The following is a 24096-nucleotide window of genomic DNA, read 5'->3' as shown; positions in this document are numbered from 1 at the left end:
TTCTTCCCTGCGTAGATGGTAGTTTTCACTCCTTGAAATACCGGGTAGGATAAGTCCAGTTAATGCTATATAAATGTATCCTCCATTAAAGATAGGAATCTCCCTTCAGAATGCCTTCAGCTTTGTCTTCATCACCTGTGTTGATTGCTGTGCCTGGACTCTGTCTCTTAGCAGCCACGCTTTGAAATAAAGGTCTAGGCTATCCCTGTGAGAGCTCTCAGCAAGGTATGGACACTGGAATAGGTTTGCTTATTGCAGTCTTCCATTTTATCCCAGAGGTCTTGAACCTGGAGGGTTTGAGTAACTGGGACTCAGGCTGTGGTGGGAGCATTTGAGCTTCATGGAGCGTGGAAGAGGGCTTGGGAAGCCTTTAGGTTTTGGGTGTTGGTTCAGTGTGAATGGATTTTAATAATATTGTGTGCATGTAATTAGGACCCATGATGGGTTCATATTTAATATACATAAATATGTAAAATAACAAATGAGTCAATCTTTGGAACTAAAAAAGACCCGTCTAATACTTTTATCACAAAATGGGGGCAGGTTTGGCCTACAGTAGGTTATGTTTATAGTATCTAAATCCAAAATAAGACCATTTTCACTTCTTTGGTGAAGAATGTAGCTTTTGTGTTTTTTCCATATGGAAAAGCTCATTAATGCAAGAGCCTGTGTTACAAGTGCAACCTCCTGTAACAACTGCGTCTAATGCTTTAATAGAAGGTAGACACAAAGTATTGCTAAAATGGCCAGAGTCATCCAGTGCTTTGCATTGCTCACTCATTGTTAGAGTGAGAACACGTAGGTTTGCATTAAAATGATTCTGCCCTGTTAACCAGCACTGTCTGGATGAGCCATTTTTGCCTTATTTTAGTAAATTGAGACCCTAATGACTTGGATAAAGATGATCGAATTCAGGGAGACAAGGGATTTTTAAATGGTCTGTTTTGCATGCAGTGCCTGAGGCAGACAGCAGGGGAGCCTCATCCTGGTGGACTGATAAATTGCTCCTCTTGCCCTGTTCCATGTACGTGGCCTGCCTGTCTCTCTCTCTCTAGGGCTGGGGGATTTCTAGCACATGTTGTGCAGGCTGTCACCTACAGGGATCCTTTACTATTCCAGCCATTAGTTTGTAGTAAGAACGTGCAGCTTAATCAATAGCAATTGATTTGTTATGAGTCCCTAATTGTCCCGCTAAGATGATTGTGAGAGGGTCATTGATAATGCAGTAAATGTCATCTCTCATTAGAGCTGTCCAAAGGAAAACTGGGGGGGAAATGGATATTTATATAAGTGACACATGCCCTACTGGCAGATGGGATTTGTATTGATTGGGAGAAGACAAGCTGAAGAGAACCATACAATTGGAAAATTAGATATTGGATTCAATGAATTTAAAAAATTAAAACCCGAGGACCTGCAGAGGTCTGGGTATTTGAATGCAGATTTTTATTTTATTTTTGTACACTGATAAGAAACTTAAATTTATTTGAATGAAAGTCCAGTTCTAGGTGTAGTTTAAAAAAATAAAGAATCAAAGTGTATTTAATTCTGGAAGAAGGTACCAGACTGAGAGCTCTGTCGGCTGAAGTCCCATGCTTAGCCATGGAACAGATACAGCACGAGCAGCGGGAGCTAGATGCTTGTCCTACATTGTCTCCTTACCAATGTGCTTTAAAGCTGCCCTGGAAGGAGCACCTCTAGGAGATCAGTTTAGCCTCCATGGCTCAGTCAGTCCATGCCCTCAGCTGAGACTGCTAACAATTATGGTAGTGCTTTTAGTGATATGGTCCCTTGTACAATAGGACGTGGGCCACAGTCTCATCTGTTTCTGTCCATCCAGAGACATTCACCCAGTAACTCAGCACCTATATAAATTCCAAACTGATACTCTCAGAGAGCTCAGAATTTCTGCGTTTCTCTTCCCACCTCTCAAGTGGAGATTTTTTAATTTAGCCTTTAAATATTTTGGCTAGATTGGGTGGCTCAAGGAAGCTGGTCTCAGATCTAGTCCTGAGGGCCCTGAATAGTGTGGTTATGATATCTTCTGGCTGCTGAGACAGCTTTGTCTCCTTACCCACCCAGTGTTGGCTGACTGCTCACTGCTGATGTGGGCTGACTTCGAGGTGAAATGCTCCTAGTTCCAATATCCCTGTTGCCTTGTGCAACCAACAGAGATTTATGAACATACCTACAAATGCTGCTCTGTATTGTGCCTGAAGCTTGTGGTCTTTGAGGATGCTGGTAAATAACAGGTCTTCAGCCACAGTCTCCACTCTCCTGTGACTGTTTGAGAAGGGTAATTCATTGCAACTTCCTGCCCAGTTCATAGATTTTGTTGCTGGCAGAATAAACCCAGTTGAAAAATGGAGTCTTTGCAAACTTCTTTGAAGTCTCTCTGTCCTTGTTGACATTGTCCTGGGCTCTGAACAAGGCACAGAATGAGGAAACCCCTTCCCTAAAGAGTAATCTGGAAGCACTGGGGACATGAAAGGGAGATGTTTAAGCTGCATGCCTCCAATGGATATATTACATTCAGAACGAGGCTGATGGGAAGTGGGCATTCCTGTATGTGCTGCAAATCAAAAAAGAAAAGAAGAAGGGTGGGAAAGCTGGGCCAATGCAGGTGCTTTTAAACTATTCTGAATCCCTTTGGCATGCCCATGGCAATGTCCCCTCCTTTCAGCTACCACTGCAGCAAATTCTGTACCAAAGAGCCTGCTTCCCTGCCTACATCTCCCCCTCTTCTTCTCTCCTGCGTGGTGCACCGGGATGCTGGCCACACCGCTGTCCTTGCCTTTGAACTTGACACACATAATTCAGCCTGGAATGTCAACTCAAGTAGCACACAGGTGCTACCTGAGCAATCCTGAATCCTCTGCTGCTCGCAGAGCGTCTGTCTGTGACTTTGACATTGCTAAAGGGTTACGGAGCCTGAGACAGGATTAGCATCCATCTGACATGCTGGTGTGCTGTAAACTGCACTGATGGGAACCGTCAAGCCAGGCCATCAATGGCTTCAAAGTGAACCCAATTAACCTCTGCACTCCCTTTATGCAGAGCGGTTGATCCCAAAGCTGATTGCCATGCTAATCGCAGTGTCCTCTGTACCATGATCAGCACTTTGCAGGGAGCTACAAGAGGGATTTCAGTCACTGACAGACCTGTAAGCTTGTTTTTATACATACCCTTCTATAATGTCTGATTTTAAGGGGAAACTTTTAAAGTGATTGTCTGAGTGGAACCCGTTAGCTTCTTTTTAGAATACATTTCCCACCTTGGAGGACATGGCTCAGAAGTATACTGTTTATACTGCCATTTCAATGTGGGAATTAAAATTATTTTTAATGGTCTCACTGGTTCTTGCAGCAGAAAAGAAATCTCCGTCTCTATACGGGCAATGTGTCGTCGTGGGAAACACAGTCCCAATGATTATGGCAATGATGGTAATCCCTCAGCAGGGTCCGTGCTAGCACTCACATTGTAAACCCTTCTAGGCAAAGTTTATGTTGGCTCTGGATTGAAATTTGGCCAGATAGTCATAGTGCAGGAGAAATGGGGCTGTCATTTTTGAGAGCTAGGTATGGAAAACGTTACATGCTGTTAACCAAACAGCCTTTCCTCCTCTGTTTTTGGATTATGTCACAAAGGTATGAAGTGCGGTTATCACATAGCCTGATTGCCAGGAAAAGTTGTATCGGTAACCCACACGGCAGAGATTTGTTACACTTACGTTGTGGATAAACCGGATTTGTACTTGTAAAATAAAACGTTCTAGAGCCAAATGCGGTCCAATGGTCAAAGCAGGGAACTAGGAGCCAGGACGGTCTCCAGCCATGCCTCTGAGATTATATGTGACCTCAGACAGCTGATCCTGTTCATGCAGATGTTCCCAGTGACAAAGTATGAAGACGAGACGCCAAAAAACTTGTGCTAAATCTAAGCACAGTTGTCTCTGACTAGCAGGTAGCAAGCTATTCCAAGTTCTCCACGAGGCCTCAGCAGCTCCTTTTCACAAAGAAAGATAATATTGGTACTTCTTTAAGACCTGCAAATTCAGGGATTTGAAGAGAATTTTTTACGTTATGAGCAAAATGTGGGGCTGGAAAGACAGACAGCATGCTTCAAAATAGTACACCTCAAAATTGTGTTGAGACAATGGAAGTTATGGCTACAATATTGAAGTCACAAGGGGAAATACGTAACTGAAGGGAAGAGCCCTGGGGCAGTGGACGGTATTCATTTTCTCCATATTGAACTAATACTGGAGTGCTGCCGTTCACAGTCGTTTATTGTGTCCTTCCTATTTATTGTTGTTCAGCTGGAAAAATTACCCTTCTGTATTGGTAGATGAGAGAATATGGTATCTCGCCTCTCAGTAAATATAGCTTCCCTCCTGTGTCCTAGGAACATCCAGCCTTCACATGCAGAGATTTAGGATTTTTCAGGTATGCAATAGCAGTCTCTTCAGTAACAATAATTGTGTGTGTACATTAGTAACCGGTAGAGGCCTAACCATGTGGAGTAGTTGCGAATATTTGCAATGGTAGTGAGATGGGAGGCTAATTTCTTTTCTAATATTCATGGGTTGTGCAGAAATATATATGCATCTGTGTTCATTTTAGGTCATCGCTTATGATGTGATGCACTGTTCATTCTGAATATTGATTAGGGTTGAAAGCCAAACAAACAGAAAAGAAAAGGCTGCAGACAACATGCCTGTCACTCTGCTTGGAGATGATGAGGTTCCGACGAAAGATGGCTAAAGGCAGATGATTATTACCATTCAGTAGGCAGAAAATGGCTAATGGCCAATTCCTGTTTGATTTTGGGTTGGATGACAGCAGTCTAGAGTGGCACAGAGATAGAGTTATGGCACGACACCAAATGCTCTTCATATCTGTTTATTTACTCTCATATATATTTTTAATCCTAGGCATTGTCCATTTCCTCTTTGACGAAAGCAGCCTATATGCATTCCATCCGATGGACTGTTTGGAATCCTGTGCTGGACTCGAGTTCCACGGACGTGATCTTACCACTGCAAGGAAGCGCCCAGCATAACCCCAGCCATGTGTTAGTTTACAAGATGCCCCCCACCAGCATGAGCTCTGCAGAGGTAAAAAGAAGCTCTTCTGAGCTCTCCTTTAGCGAAGGTGCATCAAAACCACCCTACAGGTTTTCAGTACACACACGGCACAGAGCATTCTTGTTGGTTTAAAAGCTTCGTACAAGAATCTTGCTAAGTAGCCCAAACCCAATGCCAACCAGCCACTGAGTGAACACACATGAGAAAAGGAGGAAGGATAATGCATCAGAAAATACACATTGCTCATTTATTTTGTCAGCTGTTTGGTGTTCATTATTTATATGACATTCATGCCAAGTGCTCTGTCATATACTTTATAAAATTATTTATTTTGGCAGTGTCTGGATTTTTGTGCTAGGTGATGTACATAAAAATAGCAGGTGATAGTCCTTGTTCTGAAGAGCTTACAGTTCACTCTATATGATCCTTCACTTCCCTAGGAGCTGTCCTTTAATATTAGAGAGGCCAAAGGGAAACCACCAATGTTTGGGTGGCTTAGTAAGGGTCTGTGATTAGTGATGCAGAACAAGCACCCATCTCTGAGAAAGATGCTTTCTGTACAGAATTCCATTATAACACTAAACTGGGTCCTTCATATTCACACACTAATGGGGAAAAGTCATGACACTGGATTCTATTCTGTATCTTAACTATAGATTGCGTAGAGAGTGAAGATATGTGTATGTTGCTTAAACTTTGTTAAACTTCACACAAAGTGTGGGGGCAAGGAGAGTTTGCAAACATGGTTGAGTGGTTTTGCTAGTCCATTCCATTGCACATACAGTCTTTTCCCAAGACTTTTTCTGGCTCTAACTGGAAAGCCTCAATGAAAATCTGTTCACCATGCATTTCATAAGAATTGGGAAAGGGTGCAAGCTTTTGACAAATATACTGTTCCCAGATGATTTTCTAGTTTTAACCATAATCTGGCGGCCACTCTAGATATATTAACCTCATTGAGAAGGCAGAAGGTGCTAAAGAAATTAGTCCTTTGGGTCAGTTTTTTTATCCCCCCTCATGTCTCTCATTTTAAGTCTTTCTTCTGTATTTGAGCCTTGGCAGTTTGAGAGATTAGGAACCAGATTCTGCTCTCAATTACAGCATGTAAATCCATAGTAGAGGCTGCTCCAGTTTTACAAAATAAAACAAATAAAGAATGAATGTTGTGTGCTGTGCAACACAGGCAGAACCATTCAGGCAAAACAGAAATGGAGAAATAATAGAAAAGAATTGAAATTAGCCAACACAGGGTGGGCCTTGGAAGGAAATGCCTGGTATGGGATCGGGTGCCTGGTTCCTGATGAGAATGAATCTATTACAGCTGGGGGTTGAGTGTATTTCATTATTGGCTGGTGGAAAGATTTACGAAAGAGAGCAAAGTAGCTAAAATCTCCCCTTCTTTTGTCTCCTGAGCTAGAAGAGACTCATGCTAGTTGATGAAAAGGATATTTGAAGGCTATTTTATATTTAGAAAGGGTTTCTCTAAAAGGGAGTTTTAGATAGAGAAGATTTTGATCTGCTTTTAATACAAGAACACAGCAGTAGAACAGTCTAGTTATCAGAATCACACAGAAATATGCAGTGTGCCTTGGGGTCCAAAGGGTTTTCAATCTAATGCAGTAATGGGGGAACTGCTGCTTGTTTTTGGTGGCTGCACTGACGTCAAGGACCATTTGGGGAATCCTGCTGTAGATTAATGAATTTGTTCCCCCAAAACACTTGCCAAGATGTTGCTTCCTTCTGTTTTTATCCAAACCTATTTGCTAGAGTTCTTTCCTAGTGCTGGTCTGGTGGAAAGCCAAAGTTCATTCTTGATCTGGTGGACAGGTTTACAAATAGACCAATAAAAAGAAAAGGAGGACTTAGAATCATAGAATCATAGAATATCAGGGTTGGAAGGGACCCCAGAAGGTCATCTAGTCCAACCCCCTGCTCAAAGCAGGACCAATTCCCAGTTAAATAATCCCAGCCAGGGCTTTGTCAAGCCTGACCTTAAAAACCTCTAAGGAAGGAGATTCTACCACCTCCCTAGGTAACGCATTCCAGTGTTTCACCACCCTCTTAGTGAAAAAGTTTTTCCTAATATCCAATCTAAACCTCCCCCACTGCAACTTGAGACCATTACTCCTTGTTCTGTCATCTGCTACCATTGAGAACAGTCTAGAGCCATCCTCTTTGGAACCCCCTTTCAGGTAGTTGAAAGCAGCTATCAAATCCCCCCTCATTCTTCTCTTCTGCAGACAAACAATCCCAGCTCCCTCAGCCTCTCCTCATAACTCATGTGTTCCAGTCCCCTAATCATTTTTGTTGCCCTTCGCTGGACTCTCTCCAATTTATCCACATCCTTCTTGAAGTGTGGGGCCCAAAACTGGACACAGTACTCCAGATGAGGCCTCACCAATGTCAAATAGAGGGGAACGATCACGTCCCTCGATCTGCTCACTATGCCCCTACTTATACATCCCAAAATGCCATTGACCTTCTTGGCAACAAGGGCACACTGCTGACTCATATCCAGCTTCTCGTCCACTGTCACCCCTAGGTCCTTTTCCGCAGAACTGCTGCCTAGCCATTCGGTCCCTAGTCTGTAGCTGTGCATTGGGTTCTTCCGTCCTAAGTGCAGGACCCTGCACTTATCCTTATTGAACCTCATCAGATACCTTTTGGCCCAATCTTCCAATTGGTCTAGGTCCTTCTGTATCCTATCCCTCCCCTCCAGCGTATCTACCACTCCTCCCAGTTTAGTATCATCCGCAAATTTGCTGAGAGTGCAATCCACACCATCCTCCAGATCATTTATGAAGATATTGAATAAAACCGGCCCCAGGACCGACCCTTGGGGCACTCCACTTGATACCGGCTGCCAACTAGACATGGAGCCATTGATCACTACCCGTTGAGCCCGACAATCTAGCCAGCTTTCTACCCACCTTATAGTGCATTCATCCAGCCCATACTTCCTTAACTTGCTGACAAGAATACTATGGGAGACCGTGTCAAAAGCTTTGCTAAAGTCAAGAAACAATACATCCACTGCTTTCCCTTCATCCACAGAACCAGTAATCTCATCATAAAAGGCGATTAGATTAGTCAGGCATGACCTTCCCTTGGTGAATCCATGCTGGCTGTTCCTGATCACTTTCCTCTCATGCAAGTGCTTTAGGATTGATTCTTTGAGGACCTGCTCCATGATTTTTCCAGGGACTGAGGTGAGGCTGACTGGCCTGTAGTTCCCAGGATCTTCCTTCTTCCCTTTTTTAAAGATTGGCACTACATTAGCCTTTCTCCAGTCATCCGGGACTTCCCCGGTTCGCCACGAGTTTTCAAAGATAATGGCCAGTGGCTCTGCAATCACAGCCGCCAATTCCTTCAGCACTCTCGGATGCAACTCGTCCGGCCCCATGGACTTGTGCACGTCCAGCTTTTCTAAATAGTCCCTAACCGCCTCTATCTCCACAGAGGGCTGGCCATCTCTTCTGCATTTTGTGATGCCCAGCGCAGCAGTCTGGGAGCTGACTTGTGGCACCTTAGAGACTAACACATTTATTTGAGCATGAGCTTTTGTGAGCTACAGCTCACTTCATCGGATGCATTCAGTGGAAAATATAGGGGGTAGATTTTATATACACAGAGAACATGAAACAATGGGTGTTACCATACAGACTGTAACAAGAGTGATCAGGAAAGGTGAGCTATTACCAGCAGGAGAGCAGGGGGAGGGGCGGGACCTTTTGTAGTGATAATCAAGGTGGGCCATTTCCAGCAGTTTACAAGGACAGTAGGAGGGGAAATAAACAAGGGGAAATAGTTTTACTTTGTGTAATGACCCATCCACTCCATCTTTATGCAAGCCTAAGTTAATTGTATCCAGTTCGCAAATTAATTCCAATTCAGCAGTCTCTCATTGGAGTCTGTTTTTGAACAGACCAATGTGTGCGAAAAAGCACACAGGCCACATTGTGATGCTGTAATATGACCAGAAACTGAACTAACAAACTGTAACATAAAGCTCTTTCTTCCAGTCTGTAGGATCAGAGTTACAGTTCTGGTAATTAATCCATCCTACCTGAGCTTTGGAGGAAAATTTGATGATAATTTTGGAGTTTAGTGTCATTCCACAACCTTCGTGCCTCAAGGAAAATAACTTTCAGACTGAACCAAAGCTTTCTGGGAACCCCATTTAAAAAAAATTATCTGTTGGTAGTCCTGCTGCCATATGCCTTGCGTTACAATTTCTTATTCTAACTTTGTTGGCTGCTTGGCAGTAGAACTCCTTTGATTCCAGAGAGCGGGTATGGAGGATATGCACAGAGCACAGTTTTTTCTAAATCTGTTTAAATTTCAGGTGAAGCAGGTTGAGTCTGGCACAGTCCAGTTCCAGTTTTCCACTGATTCGGAGGAACATCTTGGGACTTCTACAAATTCCTTAAGTAACACCAGAGAAGAGCCGCGATGCTCAGCGAAGCCGTCCACACCATTTCTGAGTGAGTATTTTCCAGATTGGTGACTTGTAAAGCACATTGCCTGGCTTCAATCTCTGCTCAAAAAAACCCAAACACTGAACACACAATACAGAAGGCATAGAATGCACCAGCTACGGTCGTGACTGAAGTTTATTTTAATTTGAATTCTCACTCCCTATGCTGCTTTTAAGCTTGCAAAATTCAACTGTGACAGCATAGAACTTGGCAACATATTGTCTGTGAGACCCCAGTACAGTGTAGGAGTTGGTTCACTGCTACCCATTGCCTGGAACAAGAGCTGTGCAAGGCCCTGGGGCGGAGAGAAAAGGAAACATTTTTTACTTAACACATGACTGGCCTGTGGAACTCACTGCTACAAGATATCTTTGAGGCCAAAAGCTTAGGAGGATTTTAAAAAGGACTGGACATTTTAATGGACAATATGAACATCCACAGTAGGATAAAACTATGTAGACAGGGTATAGCCCCACATGCTTCAAGGTATAAAACAACCACTGCCTGATGGGGATTAGGGAACAATAACCCCAATGGGCAGGTTATTCCAGGATGTGTCACCACAGGATCTCTGACACCTTCCTCTGAAGTGTCTGATCTGGCTACTGTCAAGGCAGGATACTGGACCAGGTGAACCACTGGGATCATCTGGTATGGCACATTCCTATGTTGTGTCAAAAGGGATGAGGTACAGAGACAAAGGACCAAATCTTTCCTGCCTAGATCCTGCCTGGTGATGAGAAGTTTGGGCAAAGTCTCTGTACCAGATCAACAAGCTCAAGGCCTGACCACCACTGTGCAAAGGACCTGAGCGTGTGTTGACCATTCCCAAGTTCTAGTCCCAGATGTGACACTACCTTTGGGTACATCACTTCCTCTCTGTACCTCAATTCTCCATCTTAAAATCGGGGATAATGATTCCATCCTTCCTTCCAGGGGAATTATGTGGCTAATTCATTGATGTTCGTAAAGTGATTGGAGAACCTTCAATGAGAGGTGCTTTTATTGTGCAAAGTACTAAGACTTCACACTAAGCGTCTATGCCTGGGCTCGTGCACTGCGACCTGTCCGTCCCAGGGGAATAACCAGCCTGTCAATAGCATGAGGTTTTTGGGAATGTGGGCTGCTAAGGGACCGTTTCCTGTTGAACCTGGGAGAAGGAATTTGCAAGGCAGAAAGTCTCTGCAATAAAGTTTTCATCCCCAGTATCTTCAGGCCGGCCTGGGCTTTGGAGATGCGAACCCCTACAGCCTCATGGAGTGGCATTCCAACAACCACCTGAAATGTACCATTCTTGTATAACACTGTGATTTATTTCTTTAAACCCTAGACCCCCCGGATGGTTTGAGTAATTGATATAGACTGAATAAATAACCTCATTTAATTGTCCTTTATAAAATGTGAAAACACTACTTATTTAATCAGCATGTACCTCTGATGCCAGTGTATTCTGTTCTAGGGTCTAACTGAGAAAAAAACCATGTCGTTTAGTAGGGTAGGAGGAAACTTGTAGAATTCAAAACTTTGGGAAACCTTGCTGACTATATTTTTCATCATGTTTGCAAAACTAGGTCAGGTCTGTGAACCCTCTTTTCCTGTCATTTAAACACAGTAGTTTTCCCTCAAGCATGATTCAATTTAAAAAAGAAGGAAAGAAATCCAACCTTTTCCTAGATAAAGGGAAGGCTTTGCTGTACATTGGGAACAAAAGTTAATCTGACAGAAGTGGTAGCCTATGTATACTGTGTGTTCATGTGTGCAGCTAAAATATACTGTAGGGTGATGTTTTCAAAATCATTCAGCCCAGTTGCTCCCATTGAAGATGGTGGTAAAATTGCATTTGACTTCACTTGGAGTTAGGTCCAGGCTGAGTGCTTTTGAACCCTGGCCCCTCCAAGTTACTTTTTTTCTCCCACTGCTCTTCTTTTCCTCAGCAGGAAACAAACCCAATATGCTAGAGTTTGAGTTGAACTGGACTGGGTTCAAAATCAGGCAAAATGAGTATGCCCATTTATCCAGCATCTCTTTATATGGAACGATGTAATTGATAGTTTCACCGTGGGAGGTACTGTAAAAAAATGAGCAACTCATTGAAAGTCACTCCCCCCCTCTGCTGTTTTTAATCTTTCTCGATTTATCTAGGGGTGCGCTAACCAGATTGCTCTCAACTTAACTGCCTGTTTAAACATCAGTGTGAGAGTTTATTTCCTTATTAATGTGGTGTTGTTTCTGAAGTCTATAGGACTATCTGTATTTGAGGAACTGCCAGAAAACGTCGTCTGTTAGTAAACGTTTTGCTGCATAAAGTGTCCGCTTTAACTAGTGAGTGCCGGTAGGTAGCCAGTTCTTGTCAGGGATGGTGGCCAGCCTCCCCTGGAAACAGAGGCATGTGTAGTACATACCAGGGAACCCATTTCAAGTCTCCAGGTGGATGCAGAGGAATAGACAGTGCAGTTTATTACACAGCTGCCGAGTAAAGTAAGAACATGCCTGTGTTTGAGAATCTCTCCTAGCCCTATGGAGTGGAGACCTCCTGGAGAGTTGTTTTTCTTCTCTGTCTTCTGGAGGCTCTGTTCAAAACAGAACGACATTTTCATGCTTTGGAACCTGTTGATGTGAGCAGGGGTTCAGAGCGGCCTCCCATGGAACGTTGATTGGGGCTCCACGAGTGTTTGTAGCACGTATGCTTTGAAACACTGTCTCCCGCAGAACGAACGCTCGCGGTTGAGCTCTCCTTGGGAACAGCACAGCCACACCTGCAGCATTTCCACTGTCCCACTGGGTGCGGAAGCGGGGGGTGTCAAATCACTGCTGCCTCACACATCACAATACAGGCGTCTGCTACTGAAGTATCATGAGAACGTAGTCTAGCAGATTCATCTGTTTGTACCTTATCATAGAAATACCTAGACTCTTCCTATCGAGCCTGACTCTGCTGAATGCATTTAGTTTGAACTTATTTTGTTATGCTCCCTCCAGAGCTTCCAGTTACAATCTTTCTCTGCATTCTCTCCCAAGCCTCAGTAAAAGACTTTAAACACAAAACAGCTTTTAAGTTACGACCGAAACCTTTTCTGTTTGAATATTTTGCAAACTGCTATGGGTCCTTTGGTAACCCTAATGATATTGTAGGTGTCAGCTTTAGTGATGCACTTTGACTTATAGATATGAATAATGCTCCATGTTTTGAAGTATTAAAGCAGGCTAAATGTGGGCTACGTTATGCATCATGAAATCCACTAGAGGGCAGTCGGACCATGGGTTTTGCCTTGTAAATATGCACTGACTCGTATTCTGCATTAGAACTTTCTGGCTTGTCACAGTTGGGTTGGTTTGTTTATTTGTTTAATAGGTTTTAAAACGGAAATCTTGAAAGGGCCAGTTGAAGCTTTTTAATAGTGGCGTTTCCTTGGGTATATTGAGTTAGGATCTCCTGGACATAATTGCAGGACTTTGCTTGAAGTGTCTTTTCATAAAGGCAATTGAGTTGGCATTAATCAATATAATTAAGTGGATTACAATGTGGAAAAAAGGAGAGGTAAATTCATCTGAACATGTATGGCCAGTGCCATATCTATAGGGAGCAAGGAGCCTGAGCTATCGTGCAGAATGTGAAATGACACTGGGCTACAGTGTTGAGCAAGAACATGCTGTAGCTAATAGTCTGTAAAAAAACAAAACAAAATGCCCACTATATTTGGAGGACCTCAGTGCCACAATAATAACACAGTGTGTAACCAAGTGAGAAACCCAGAGTGCAGATCCTGGGACATCTGCCTCTCTGTCTCTCTCTCCATGAGAGCACTGCGGAGGTGGCACAGTGAGCTTGTAAAGTCTTCACCGGTGCCGCTGTAGGTAATATTTTACTGACTGAGCAAAGTTGGCATAAACCAAATTTCCTCTTACCTAGACTAATGTTATGATGACTGATAATTGATTAAATCCCATCTAGTTGGCATTATTGGTGTTATTTATTTGTGTTGTGGGAGTGCCTAGGAGCCCCTGTCATGAACCCCACTGTGCTAGGTGCTGTACAAACACAGAACAAAAAGACTGTAAGATCTCTGAGGCAAGGGCTGTCTAAGTAAAGGGATGGTCCATTAAGGAAAGATGAGGTATTCACAGTTTCTACATGCATCTGCCTGGGGCTTACACAGGAGATCTCATGCATTGGTCATACTGCCTCCTTTTGGGGTGACCGTAGTTTGGTGTGGGTTATTTCACAAGACGTTACCCTGTGTGGCTGACAGACAACGTCCCCCCCACCCCCACCCCGACAGACCCTCACAATTAGCTGGGGAACCAGGAAGGGTTAGTGAGAATTCTTTCCTAGTTAGGAAAGAACCTCCTCACAGGAGAACCTGAGTTAGTTTACCACACACCAGGACAGCAAGCAGTCTGTGAGTGCAGTGCTCAGGTCTCTTCACTGAAGCCAGCGGCTCACCTGCCCCTTCTTTTCCATCATTTTAAGACAAGTATTCAGAAATCCTGCTGGCAGACTTTTAGCCAAGATAAATAACATTCCCAATCTATTGTAGATTCCATTGACTTCTCCATGGGACTGGGAAAGACCAGGTGTAATTTGTCTCAGCTGGGTATATCTGTCTGTCTGACACGCTGAACATGGATATGAAAAACTTGTAGGCACAACGCCTGGCAAGTAAGCTTAGGTTTGAAAACCTGCCAAGAGTCTTTAATAGAAACAATTCTAACTTCTGGTGTCTTAAGAAGAACATGAATCCTCCTGCCTGTTTCTTTCAAATTACTTGAATACAAATGCTATTGGCATTTATCGGACACTGGTTTATAGTTCCACAGCCCTAAAAATGCACCTGTCCACTGTTCTTGGTTTTACCCCCCATTTGAGCTATGAGCAAACCTAGTGCCTGGGTAGAATGATAAATCTTGTTCCACGTACACCAGGAACAAGTGTCAGGCAGTCTCCAGTAACTTCCTTGGAGAGTCTTGGTGCTGGAAGCCGCAGCCAATAGAATGAGCGTAATGTGCATTTATCTAGAGTCTGCGCATTTAGACTATGAGCGTAATGTGCATTTATCCAGAGTCCCTTCTTCTGATGCTTGTCAGAATTCCACAGTTTCAGTCAATCCACCAGAATATACTCCCGAGTCCCTGTCCTTTCTATCTACGCACCTTGAGAGATCGCTTGACTTTTAAAGGAGACTAGTGCAGACCTTTGGAAAGCATTGACAGGTTATGCTTCCTTTGACAATGACATTTACTCTAAAGAACACTGTCAACATAGTGATTGCTTTGTGTCTTTCACAGCTAGTTTTTGATAATGTCAGTCGAGGCTCTAGTTTCCGCTCATTCAGCAAAAGCTCTAGCCCTAAAAGTAGCAGTAATAATAAAAAAAAAACCTTACAGCCTAATTCTGCAGTCCTTAAACCCCCATTGGGAGTTTTGCTTGATTACGAGCTGCCAAATTTGGCCCTTACATTTTATATTCTTCCTTTCACCTCTGAGCATCCCCCCAGTAATTGCCAGAATTAAGATTTATGCAAGAAATCTTTTGCCTGTCACTGAAATGCAGCCACTGCTGGGGTGGAGTGTGAAATTGAACAGCACATAGCATCCCAACACAACAGCCTGGGATGGCAAATGAAGAAACATCCTTTATCTAACAGAAAAGGGACGGCTTGAAGTATATGTCAGTCTGCATAACTTGTGGGGCTGTGTCTTGGAGATGAAGACAGACTTGTAACCCAAATTGCTGCCTCAGGGATATATCATGAAGAGACACCGGATCCAGTCCGAATCTCTGCAAGGACTGTTTACATCCTTACACTCCTCCTGCCTTTCTCCTCCAGCTCACTGCTTGTTAGGATGAAGTGTGTCATTTGACGGAAGGGGGTCTCTGGCTTAGAGACTTCTGTGCTTCAGGCAGCACCACAAGGCTTGTCAGCCCTTCCCCTCTCCCTGGCTTAGCTGTGTGTTCAGAACCCTCAGCCCACTGTGCTTTTCAATATAATTTGCTGAGAACCTTTTTATTTGGTCTCCTGATCTCTACTTAATTGCTTGCTGAATATGTCTATTTATGGACAGCAGTGAGATCTTGATTATATCTGTTCAGGGAGAGTGTTACCTACAGTTCAACACAGGAAGCTGGTTCTATTGCATGGTGGTTATGGGTCACAATTACCGGTAAGTTATTTCAAGACACATGTCTGGCTGCCTCTAAAACCGTTACCATCACTCCTACCCAGTTCCTTTCGTTGGTGTCATGTGCATGCCTCAGAGAACCGAATAGGAGATTGTTGCAAAAAGGCCTTAACTAAAAGCTGATCTCATTCCATCTATCCAGGTTCTTATGCCGTACCCATCCCTGTAAACGCTGATTGGTACTTGTATCCGAACAGAGCTGAGACAGTTATTCTGTTGCCTTTCTAGCAGTGCATTCCCCCATTCCTACACTCTTGCCTTGCGTGTGACTGGTTCGAGCGCTCTCTCTCCTGCCTGCTTTGATTTGGGGCTTTGAAGTGCTCACCTTCACCAGCTCTAAAGCGATGTCTGCACAGCCTCATTCAGTCAGGAAAAGTTATTTAGTGCCAGTCACATAACCAGAGTGCCCCTGGAGAACTTTCTGACCAACAAGCTGTTTCAAAATCTAATATGGAGCAACACGCAGGTTGTTTGATGAGACGTAGTTGCTGGTTAGCTGCATTTACATAAGGGGCAGACTATTCCTCTGTTTCACATGTATGTTTGCAACCAGATTCTGATCTCTGCTGTTTATCACTTGTGGCTGCCCATCTGCTATTTAGCATCTGACCCAGGATGTCTCTTTGCTGGGGCTCACCTTTAGTCTCTAGATTCTGCAGCCACAGGGAAGAACCTGCCTTGAAAATGGCTGCCGCAGTTTCTGTTCTGCCTGCTGCTATTGCAGATTCCCATTCCCTCCTGCCAGTGGCCAGATACGTTTGGGCTTATAGTTTTCTAATATAAAGAAAAATGTTTCTGGTATGGGGAGTGAAGAAGGATAAAGGGCCAACATGAGGAGGCTGTTGCTCCCATAGCAACTTCTGAGACCTGTTTGAAAAATTCCTAAACATATGTGGAGTCACTATAGTTAAAAACCAATCGTCTGGACTGATCAGAGTTTTCACACAAAGGAGCTTCTGCCATCTTAGAAACCCTGTGTGCTGTGGGGTCACGAGGAAGCTGTCATGCGGGGTCATGTGGAAGCTGTGTGTCCACTACCCTTTTAATGTCACAGTGCTGAACCCCCTTTCCTTCCAGACAGGTTCAGTTTTGGACCACAGTCTCCCAACCACAATATGCTGCAGAGCACATTCCTCCAGAATTTCATTCAGGTGATACTGTTGGGTACCCAGGAGAGAATAGATCCTTCCCACACTGGTTCTTTCAACAAAGAGACCATCTTTGGCTTGTGTCTCCGCTCCCTGCTTGGGCCCCGTTTCTATACCCTCATTGTGCAATCCAAAAACAACCCCAACACATTTCTCTGCATGAACAGCAGCAGGTTGCTAAGCAACAGCCTCATCACATTGGCCCTTCATCCTTCTTCGCTCACTACTTTTCAGGTTAATAAAAGATTCGTTTAGTTAAATATAGGCAGGTATATTTCCGCGTCCCGTAAATTCAGCAAACTCACTGTGCATATTTCATGTTAGTGGCTCTCATTAAATACATTATGCACACTGGCTTTTCCATCCTTCAGTAAACTCCTCCAGTTTGCACAGTTAACATTAAATTCCTATTAGCATTGATTGAAATGGAGGCAGCCTTACCCCAAAAGACCAGAGTCTCTGGGGCACCACAGCTATCCCGTCCATACCACACCTGTCTCCTCGATGTACAGAGGAGAAGGATTGCAGCTCAGCAGGTTTCCATCACCACCCAGTTTATTAGTATTCCCATCGCTGGTCCTAGTGTAACATTGCAACCCCAGCTTCCTGTCCCTAACTATGCCTGCAGAAACTCAGACACCCGTGCTGAAAGGAAAAAGTAAGGGAGATCATCGGAAGGTGTGAGAGACTTCAGTAATGCCCCAGAATTGTGCCATGTATTGTTGGCACATCAGTGATTGACCAGCACACGTGCATAGTAGAAAGAGCTGCAAGATTCAAACCCTGCCTGCCACTCCTGGGTGTCTTTGGATAGGCTTCCTATGTCTGCAACAGTCTGCTTTCTTATTGCGTAGCAAGACAGTAATGCTACCCTGTGAATTCTTGGGACCACTAAAACTAACTTTCCACGTGGAACATGACATCTTCAAGACCATAAGCCTTTAGTGAAAGCTCAGGGTGGCCTCTCTGGAATGAGTTAATGTCTCTGTCTACTTCCTAGCACTCTTTTCCAATCCCTAGTTCAGACCTCCACCAAATTAGCAATAGCTGCCCTGCTTGTTGGCCATGTGAGCAGACAGAACAAGGGTTTGTAGAGCCAAAAAGATGGAGCCTGGAGACCTGGTCTCGGCAGGACGCACAGGGTCTGGGTGGCGGCAGGGAAGCTTGCACCATTGCTGTTCCTGTTCTGGGGATCTGAGACTTCATTCCTCAGGGTTGTCAAAAAAAAAAAAAGCCTCAAATTCATAGAATCATAGAATATCAGGATTGGAAGGGACCTCAGGAGGTCATCTAGTCCAACCCCCTGCTCAAAGCAGGGCCGTTGGCTATTTTTTTTGTTTGTTTTTGTTAACTCTGACAGAAACCCTTTTGTTTGTTTGTTCACTGTGTTTGTTCGCTGGCGACTGCGACACGCTATTCTCCTCCTTTGATGTGAACCTCATCAGGAAGCACGTCCCACCCCGCCACGGCTCATCCTGTGTCCCGGGCTAGAGCACATGCTAGGTTCAGTGGGAGCCGGTTCCAGCACGGCCAGGACTTGGCTGCGCCTCTCGGCTCGTCGGTACTGAGCTGCCTGTGCGGCTCTCAGCAGTGTCCTCAGGCCGCCGGCCCAGTCCGGTCCCGGTTTGATTCTAACGATGGAGCTGACCTGGCTGTCTTCTCTTAGGGTGATTTATGCAAAAATGCCTTTGTACTTGTGCTGGTCTGGCCCAGACTTGCGCGCTGGGGACACTGTTCCTGCAGCACAGCTCCCTTTGTAGGCTTAGAAAGAGCGCCAGATAGACGCAGTCACAAGCACCTTGTTCAAGGAGCTTTCTAGAACGTTGTGAGGACTGTTCCAGGCAGGAAGAGGAACAGATTTCCAGGTACAGAATGCAGAACCCCAGCGTACCTTTGCAGAGAAGCAGGGACTCGGTGGGACTCAATTATTAGAACTTCCCTGCAGGCTGTAGCGGAGCCGGTGGCAGGAGCGCACAGGTCGCTTGCGTGCACAGCTACATGCTGTACCTGCCTTGGAGGAAAGAGCGGATTCGCTCCACGCAAGCTGCCAGCCGGGCACCTTGCACAAGCAGAGTTCAGTTTTGTTTCTTTCTAAACCTTAGTCCAATTTCAGGAGGGGAATCCAGACAGGAGAACTCAGCTAAGTCTCAGCTGAAAAGCAGCGTTCCTTTAGCTGCCCAAGGCGGTGAATGGCAGACACACCATCCCTCTCCACCCAACCCAGGCGCAGAAGGCAGTGTGCTGTGACCATCCAAAAGGAGGGACACGGAAATCATTCATGAAGGAAACTCAAAATGCTTTGAGATTCCTGCCGTCAGTGTTAATAACCCCAATGGTGCTTTCAGTCTCATGAGACGGCGACCCAATTGCGGGTGTCATTAATTTTCAACAGTAACATTAAGGGGACACCATCTTTGTGTGGCCCGAGATAACTTTGGTACTAAAATGAAATGAGGGACATTGGAGAAATATGGATCTCACACACACACACGCACGTATGCAGGCATGGATGCTCTCACACACGGAAAATTGAAAGAACTAAGTCCATTTGTAACTTTAAAATTAACCCTTTTGGCTCCTGATTTCTCTGCCAAGGGCAAGCTGGCTTCAAAGCTGTCTGGTTTGTTATGTGACCAAGTGTTAGAAAAGCTGAATGAAAAATCTTAATTATTTTGCTGACAGCTACACTCAGTGAGTGGACACTGGCTGTGGAGTAATAGAATGTCGGGAAAAATTAATCTCTAGACAGGTCGGGACATTTGCGAAGTTGGCAATCTGATTTTACTGTTGTCTCAAGCAATCTTTCCAGATGGACACTAGTTTTTAGTATCAGTTGGAAGGCAGTAGTGTACTCCAGCCTCTGACTCCTGTGTTATATTTAATAAACAGTTGGAAACTATCTTATGGTAAATTCTTCTAGGATATTTCTCCTAAAGAGCGACTAATGCCTCCTGGAGAACTTTAAAAAGCCTAGGCTACAAGCAAGCAGAATTGCTTTTAAACAGACTTTTTTCAGATGTCTTTGGATTTTATAACCCGGCACATTTGCATGGAAACAGAGTTAGTGTAAGGCAATAGAAATCTGGACTTTGTATTTTAATTATTGTCCCAATATAAAGTTTTTCAGAGTTTTTTGGGAGGTGTCAACATTTTTAAAATCAATTAATCTTGAGTAGAAATATATCTGACATTGTCAATGTTCTGTAATGGTTTTAAACTAAAAGATCAGGGCAAAGCCTAATAATTTCTAAAATGACACTGAACCCTGTGTTCAGTGATGGGAGAGCTCACTCAGTCAAGCTGCTTTAAACTGAGTTGATTTATTGACCAAGAGTGCAACAGAAGCTGACAGAACCTTTCCTCAGCGGGTGTGGGGATTGGCACCTTACAGGCTTCAAAGGGGTGTGTATGGTGTGGGGGGGGCAAAAGGAGGGAACAGCAAGATGCCAAAAAATGGGGCTAGGCAATAAGAATGACTTGGGATTTGTTGTGTTGTGTGTATATGTGTAGAGAAATGGTGTTTTCTAGGGGTGTTTTTTTAACCTTGCGCCACCTCAGCTTCCTCTCCTGTGAAGTTTAATTGTGACTCTCCGCATGCCTGTGAAGTGAGTAGTTAGCCCTTAACAATAACTCGATGCATGTTTCAATGGGAGTTGGGTGCTAGATTCCTTTGAAAAGTCCGGCCTCATTGAGTTGGGATGTTGGACGCAGGTGAACAAAACATAACATGTGCTCCCTCCCTTCACTGTCTATTGTTTCAGTTTTTAGGCTGTCGTAAGGAGGGGGAGTTTTTTAGCTGCTGAGGAGCGAGGCTGTGCTCTGTAATGCTGCCCAGAGCAACCAAGTGCAGGGAGACAACAGTGGTTCTGGCCGCATGTGAGGGGACGTGCTGAGCATCCAGAGGGTGGACAGACCCGCTTGAACAAATGTAGGCTTGCTCGAGAAGGGCCTTTTAGGGTTATTTATAAAAGGCCTGCCCCCTTCCCTTTATTTTTAAGCGCACCTAGAAATCCCCTTCAGTGTTCATGTTGGACAGAAGCTGGAAGATAGTGCAGTGATGGCGATTATTTGGGGCAGCACCTGGGGCTGTTTTTCTGATGTAAGTGCAGTAGTGTTGGATCACATTGTAGAGCAGCAGGCAGATGGGAGACCACACTACACAAACAGACTTCTGAACAGAATCCACCAATCAGCTCCCATCAGTCTCCAACCCCTGCCAGAAGCCCAAAGGCACGTTAAAGCTTTTAGTGGAGTTTTTTTTTATCCCACATTGTTCCTTATAAAAAGTAACAGCTTCTGATAGCAGCAATCCCCATTCTCCCTAAACTCTGCAGTAGAATAACCAACAGAGACATCCTTAAGGTGCCTCCTTGCCTTGGGCTTAAAAGACACAACTCTTATTGTCAGGGGGCATCTTGTAGGGGAGCCGCCAGCAGTGGGAATTATTGCATAAGTAAAACAGACACTGTGTGATCTGATGTGCTACCTAAAGGGCTACCCAGTCATTCAAACACTCCAGACTAAAGTGCACTTAGATGCTGATTCCTGCCCCTGGAATTACCCGCCTTTCCTCTTTGAATGGATAAAGGGGACATCTTCATCTGGAAGAGCTAGAGCCATGGGGTTGCCTATTTTGGCCAATAGGACGGCTGCTATATCATCCCATTTATTAAAAGGGACACAAGAGTTAATTCGATTCTGGGATGCGTCCAATGGATTAATTCTCCAGCAGTGCCTTCGAGGTGTCTCCTGGCTGCAGACCCTGCGTATTCTCTGTAATCAGAACTGACTCTTGTTTTACCTATTTAGAAGTTGATAGTAATTATAAGTGCACAGCAGGACTTGGTACAATCTGTTAGGTCAGATCCGTGTTAAAGATAATCACTCATGCAGCATGTTCTTCTCTTACAGCGTGAATCACTTTTTTTCTCGCTATTCTTAGAAAAGGACTGAGCAGATGTTGCACAGAAGCTTTGAAGTGCTCAAAAAATACTGTGATTTTGCATGAAACAGTTTAAAGCGAGTAGCTGCGAAAGAGGCTGTATGCAAAAGATAATTCTGCGTCCCAAGCTGGTGCAAAGGCCATTTTATTCTGGTCTTTTTTTACCTCATTGGAGGTTTTCTCTCCCTCTGAGGCTGGCATCGGGACTTCATGGCCAAAGAAACTTGGATAGACCTCCTGTCAGTCCGGTTGCTTGTTGTGCCACAAACTGATGTCTTTTACTCCTTACATAATAGGAAGAAACTACATGGGCATGCTGAGGTCCTACATATACACAACACTACAGGGCCCAGCTAAACACCTGCTGCTCTGGTTGTGTCCTGGTGGTTTCTAAAACATAGAACACAGTGAGAACCACAAGAGGGATCACAAACTGTTTAAAGGGATGATACCTAGTTCCTATCTACCACACCAACCCTGCTGTTCTTGGCAGCAGCAGTCCGAATTCTGAGATCAAACGGAAATCTTGCCTTTGCCATTGCTAGAGGCAGGCAAACAGGCTTGGGAGAATGGAGAACTGACACGGGGCTCTCTCTCACTTGCACTGAGTGGTTGACATTCTTTCCATTTTTTGGTGTTTCTACCCCTCCTGATACCCGTGTATGGTAGAAGTTGCAAAATGCTTCACGTGGGGCTCTTCCTGTGGCATGTACAAGGCATCCGAGAGCAGACGGAGTAGAAATCCCTCCAGGAGGCCTGGTCTCCTGAGATTTGCAAGGCGGTTCGGCAAACCTAATAGGATGGGATACTTCAGATAGGATCTGGGACAACAGCGGAATGTTCGGATGCTTACGTCGTGTTTTTAAAGGGACAGGCCCGTATTTAAACCATCCTTCAGATGTCCCGACTTTTTCTTAAAAGCGGGCAAATTGTCCCGTATTTTCAGACTCCCTCCTTCCCCCCCATCAGTACTGGCAGGTCCTGCTGCTGGCTGGATGCCTGCTCACCAGCCACTCGCCCACCAGTGGTGAGTGGGGGGTGAGGGGCGTCCAGTGGGCAGCAATGGGGTACGTGGGCAAGGCTGGTGGCGGGGCATAGATGCAGCGTGCGGGGCCGGCCGCTCTCCCTGCTGGTCCTTCAGTGCAGCCCCTGCTGCGTGCCGGCTCTTGGCCAGCAGGGCCCAGCCTCCCATCCCATTACCGGCCGGTACTGGCTGCACGCTGCGCGGGTTGGTGAGTGCGGGCAGGCGGCAGCGGTTGTGTCAGCCCTTTATGTGCCTCCGCTCTTGCTGTCCTCTCCCTGCTTTGCCCCTTCGCCCCCCGCTGCTCCTCCATATCCTCCCCAGTGGGGCACGTCCTGCTCCCAGCGCTGTGTGGAGACCCAGCCCCTGGTCAGAGCGCTCAGCTCACCAGCAGCCTGGCTGTCAGGCCCCTTCCTTCCCCCACCGCCTCTGGCTGGGCTGGCGCCCCGGGAAAGCCCAAGACCCTCCAGCCTGGGGTGCTGGCCAGGAGGAGCCGAGCCGTGCGTGAGCCAAAGCCGCCGCACAGCGCTGGCAGGGGAAGCCTCTCTGCCCCTCTGGAGTAGCAAGGGCGGGGAAGCAATTTCCAGCCTGTTCATGCCCCGAACCTTCAGGTTCCACAGTAGCTCCTGTGGCGGGGGCTTAAGCACCCTCTTCACCTGCCCTGGGTCCTGCCCCCAGGGAGCACGGGGGCTGCTCCATCCATCCCCTAGGCACCCTCCCCTGCTGAGCCACCTCTCTAGCCCAGTTCACTGAAGCCCCTGCCGTCAGGTTCTCTGGGCCCTGTAGCACAATGGATCCCTAGGGCTTAGCCCCTTCCTGTCCATGCTGTAGCCAGGGGACAGGAGGTGTCTGCATTATGTCAGTGGCCAGCATCAGCCTGGATATCTTAGCAACCTTTTGACATTGTGCGGGTAGGAAGGGACAAGCTGTTTCCAGCCCCAGGGGGAGCAGGAGAGATGAGCTCTGCAAAGACACGGGCCAGGTCATCCCTTCCCCACTTCCCCGGCACGCGTCTGGAAGCAGCTCCCGTCCCTTCCCTCCCGCCCAGTGCCGAAAGGCTGCTGCTGGCAACATTCTGGTGTGAACCCGGGCAGAAATCTGGGGAAGGGGGCCATGTGACCCTGTGTGCTCCCCGCCCCGCCCCACGTGTTTTCTTGGGAAAACGTGGTGCCAGATACCAGGAGAGGCGGGTCCATCCTGGGGGCCCAGGCAGGCATGGAGGGTGGAGAGCACCAGGCAGG

The 24096-nt window shown here is 45.6% G+C and overlaps 1 protein-coding gene across 11 annotated transcripts in view; it reads left to right on the top strand.

The window, feature by feature from the left end:
• The window catches only part of NPHP4 (nephrocystin 4), a 101122-nt gene that overhangs the window by 42532 nt on the left and 34494 nt on the right, over positions 1-24096 (top strand). For 10 of the 11 annotated variants that reach the window (XM_073316238.1, XM_073316232.1, XM_073316237.1 and 7 more), the window contains 2 exons: positions 4934-5116; positions 9432-9570. In XM_073316238.1, coding sequence (XP_073172339.1) covers positions 4934-5116; positions 9432-9570 — 322 coding nt within the window. Of the gene's footprint in view, positions 1-3085; positions 3164-4933; positions 5117-9431; positions 9571-24096 lie in introns of those variants that run through there. The other variant, XM_073316242.2, reaches the window with a different exon arrangement.

The sequence above is a fragment of the Lepidochelys kempii genome, chromosome 18 (genome assembly GCF_965140285.1).
Source record: "Lepidochelys kempii isolate rLepKem1 chromosome 18, rLepKem1.hap1, whole genome shotgun sequence".
In the NCBI taxonomy this organism is placed as follows: Eukaryota; Metazoa; Chordata; order Testudines; family Cheloniidae; genus Lepidochelys; species Lepidochelys kempii.
This window is presented reverse-complemented; position numbering and strand designations above follow the sequence as displayed.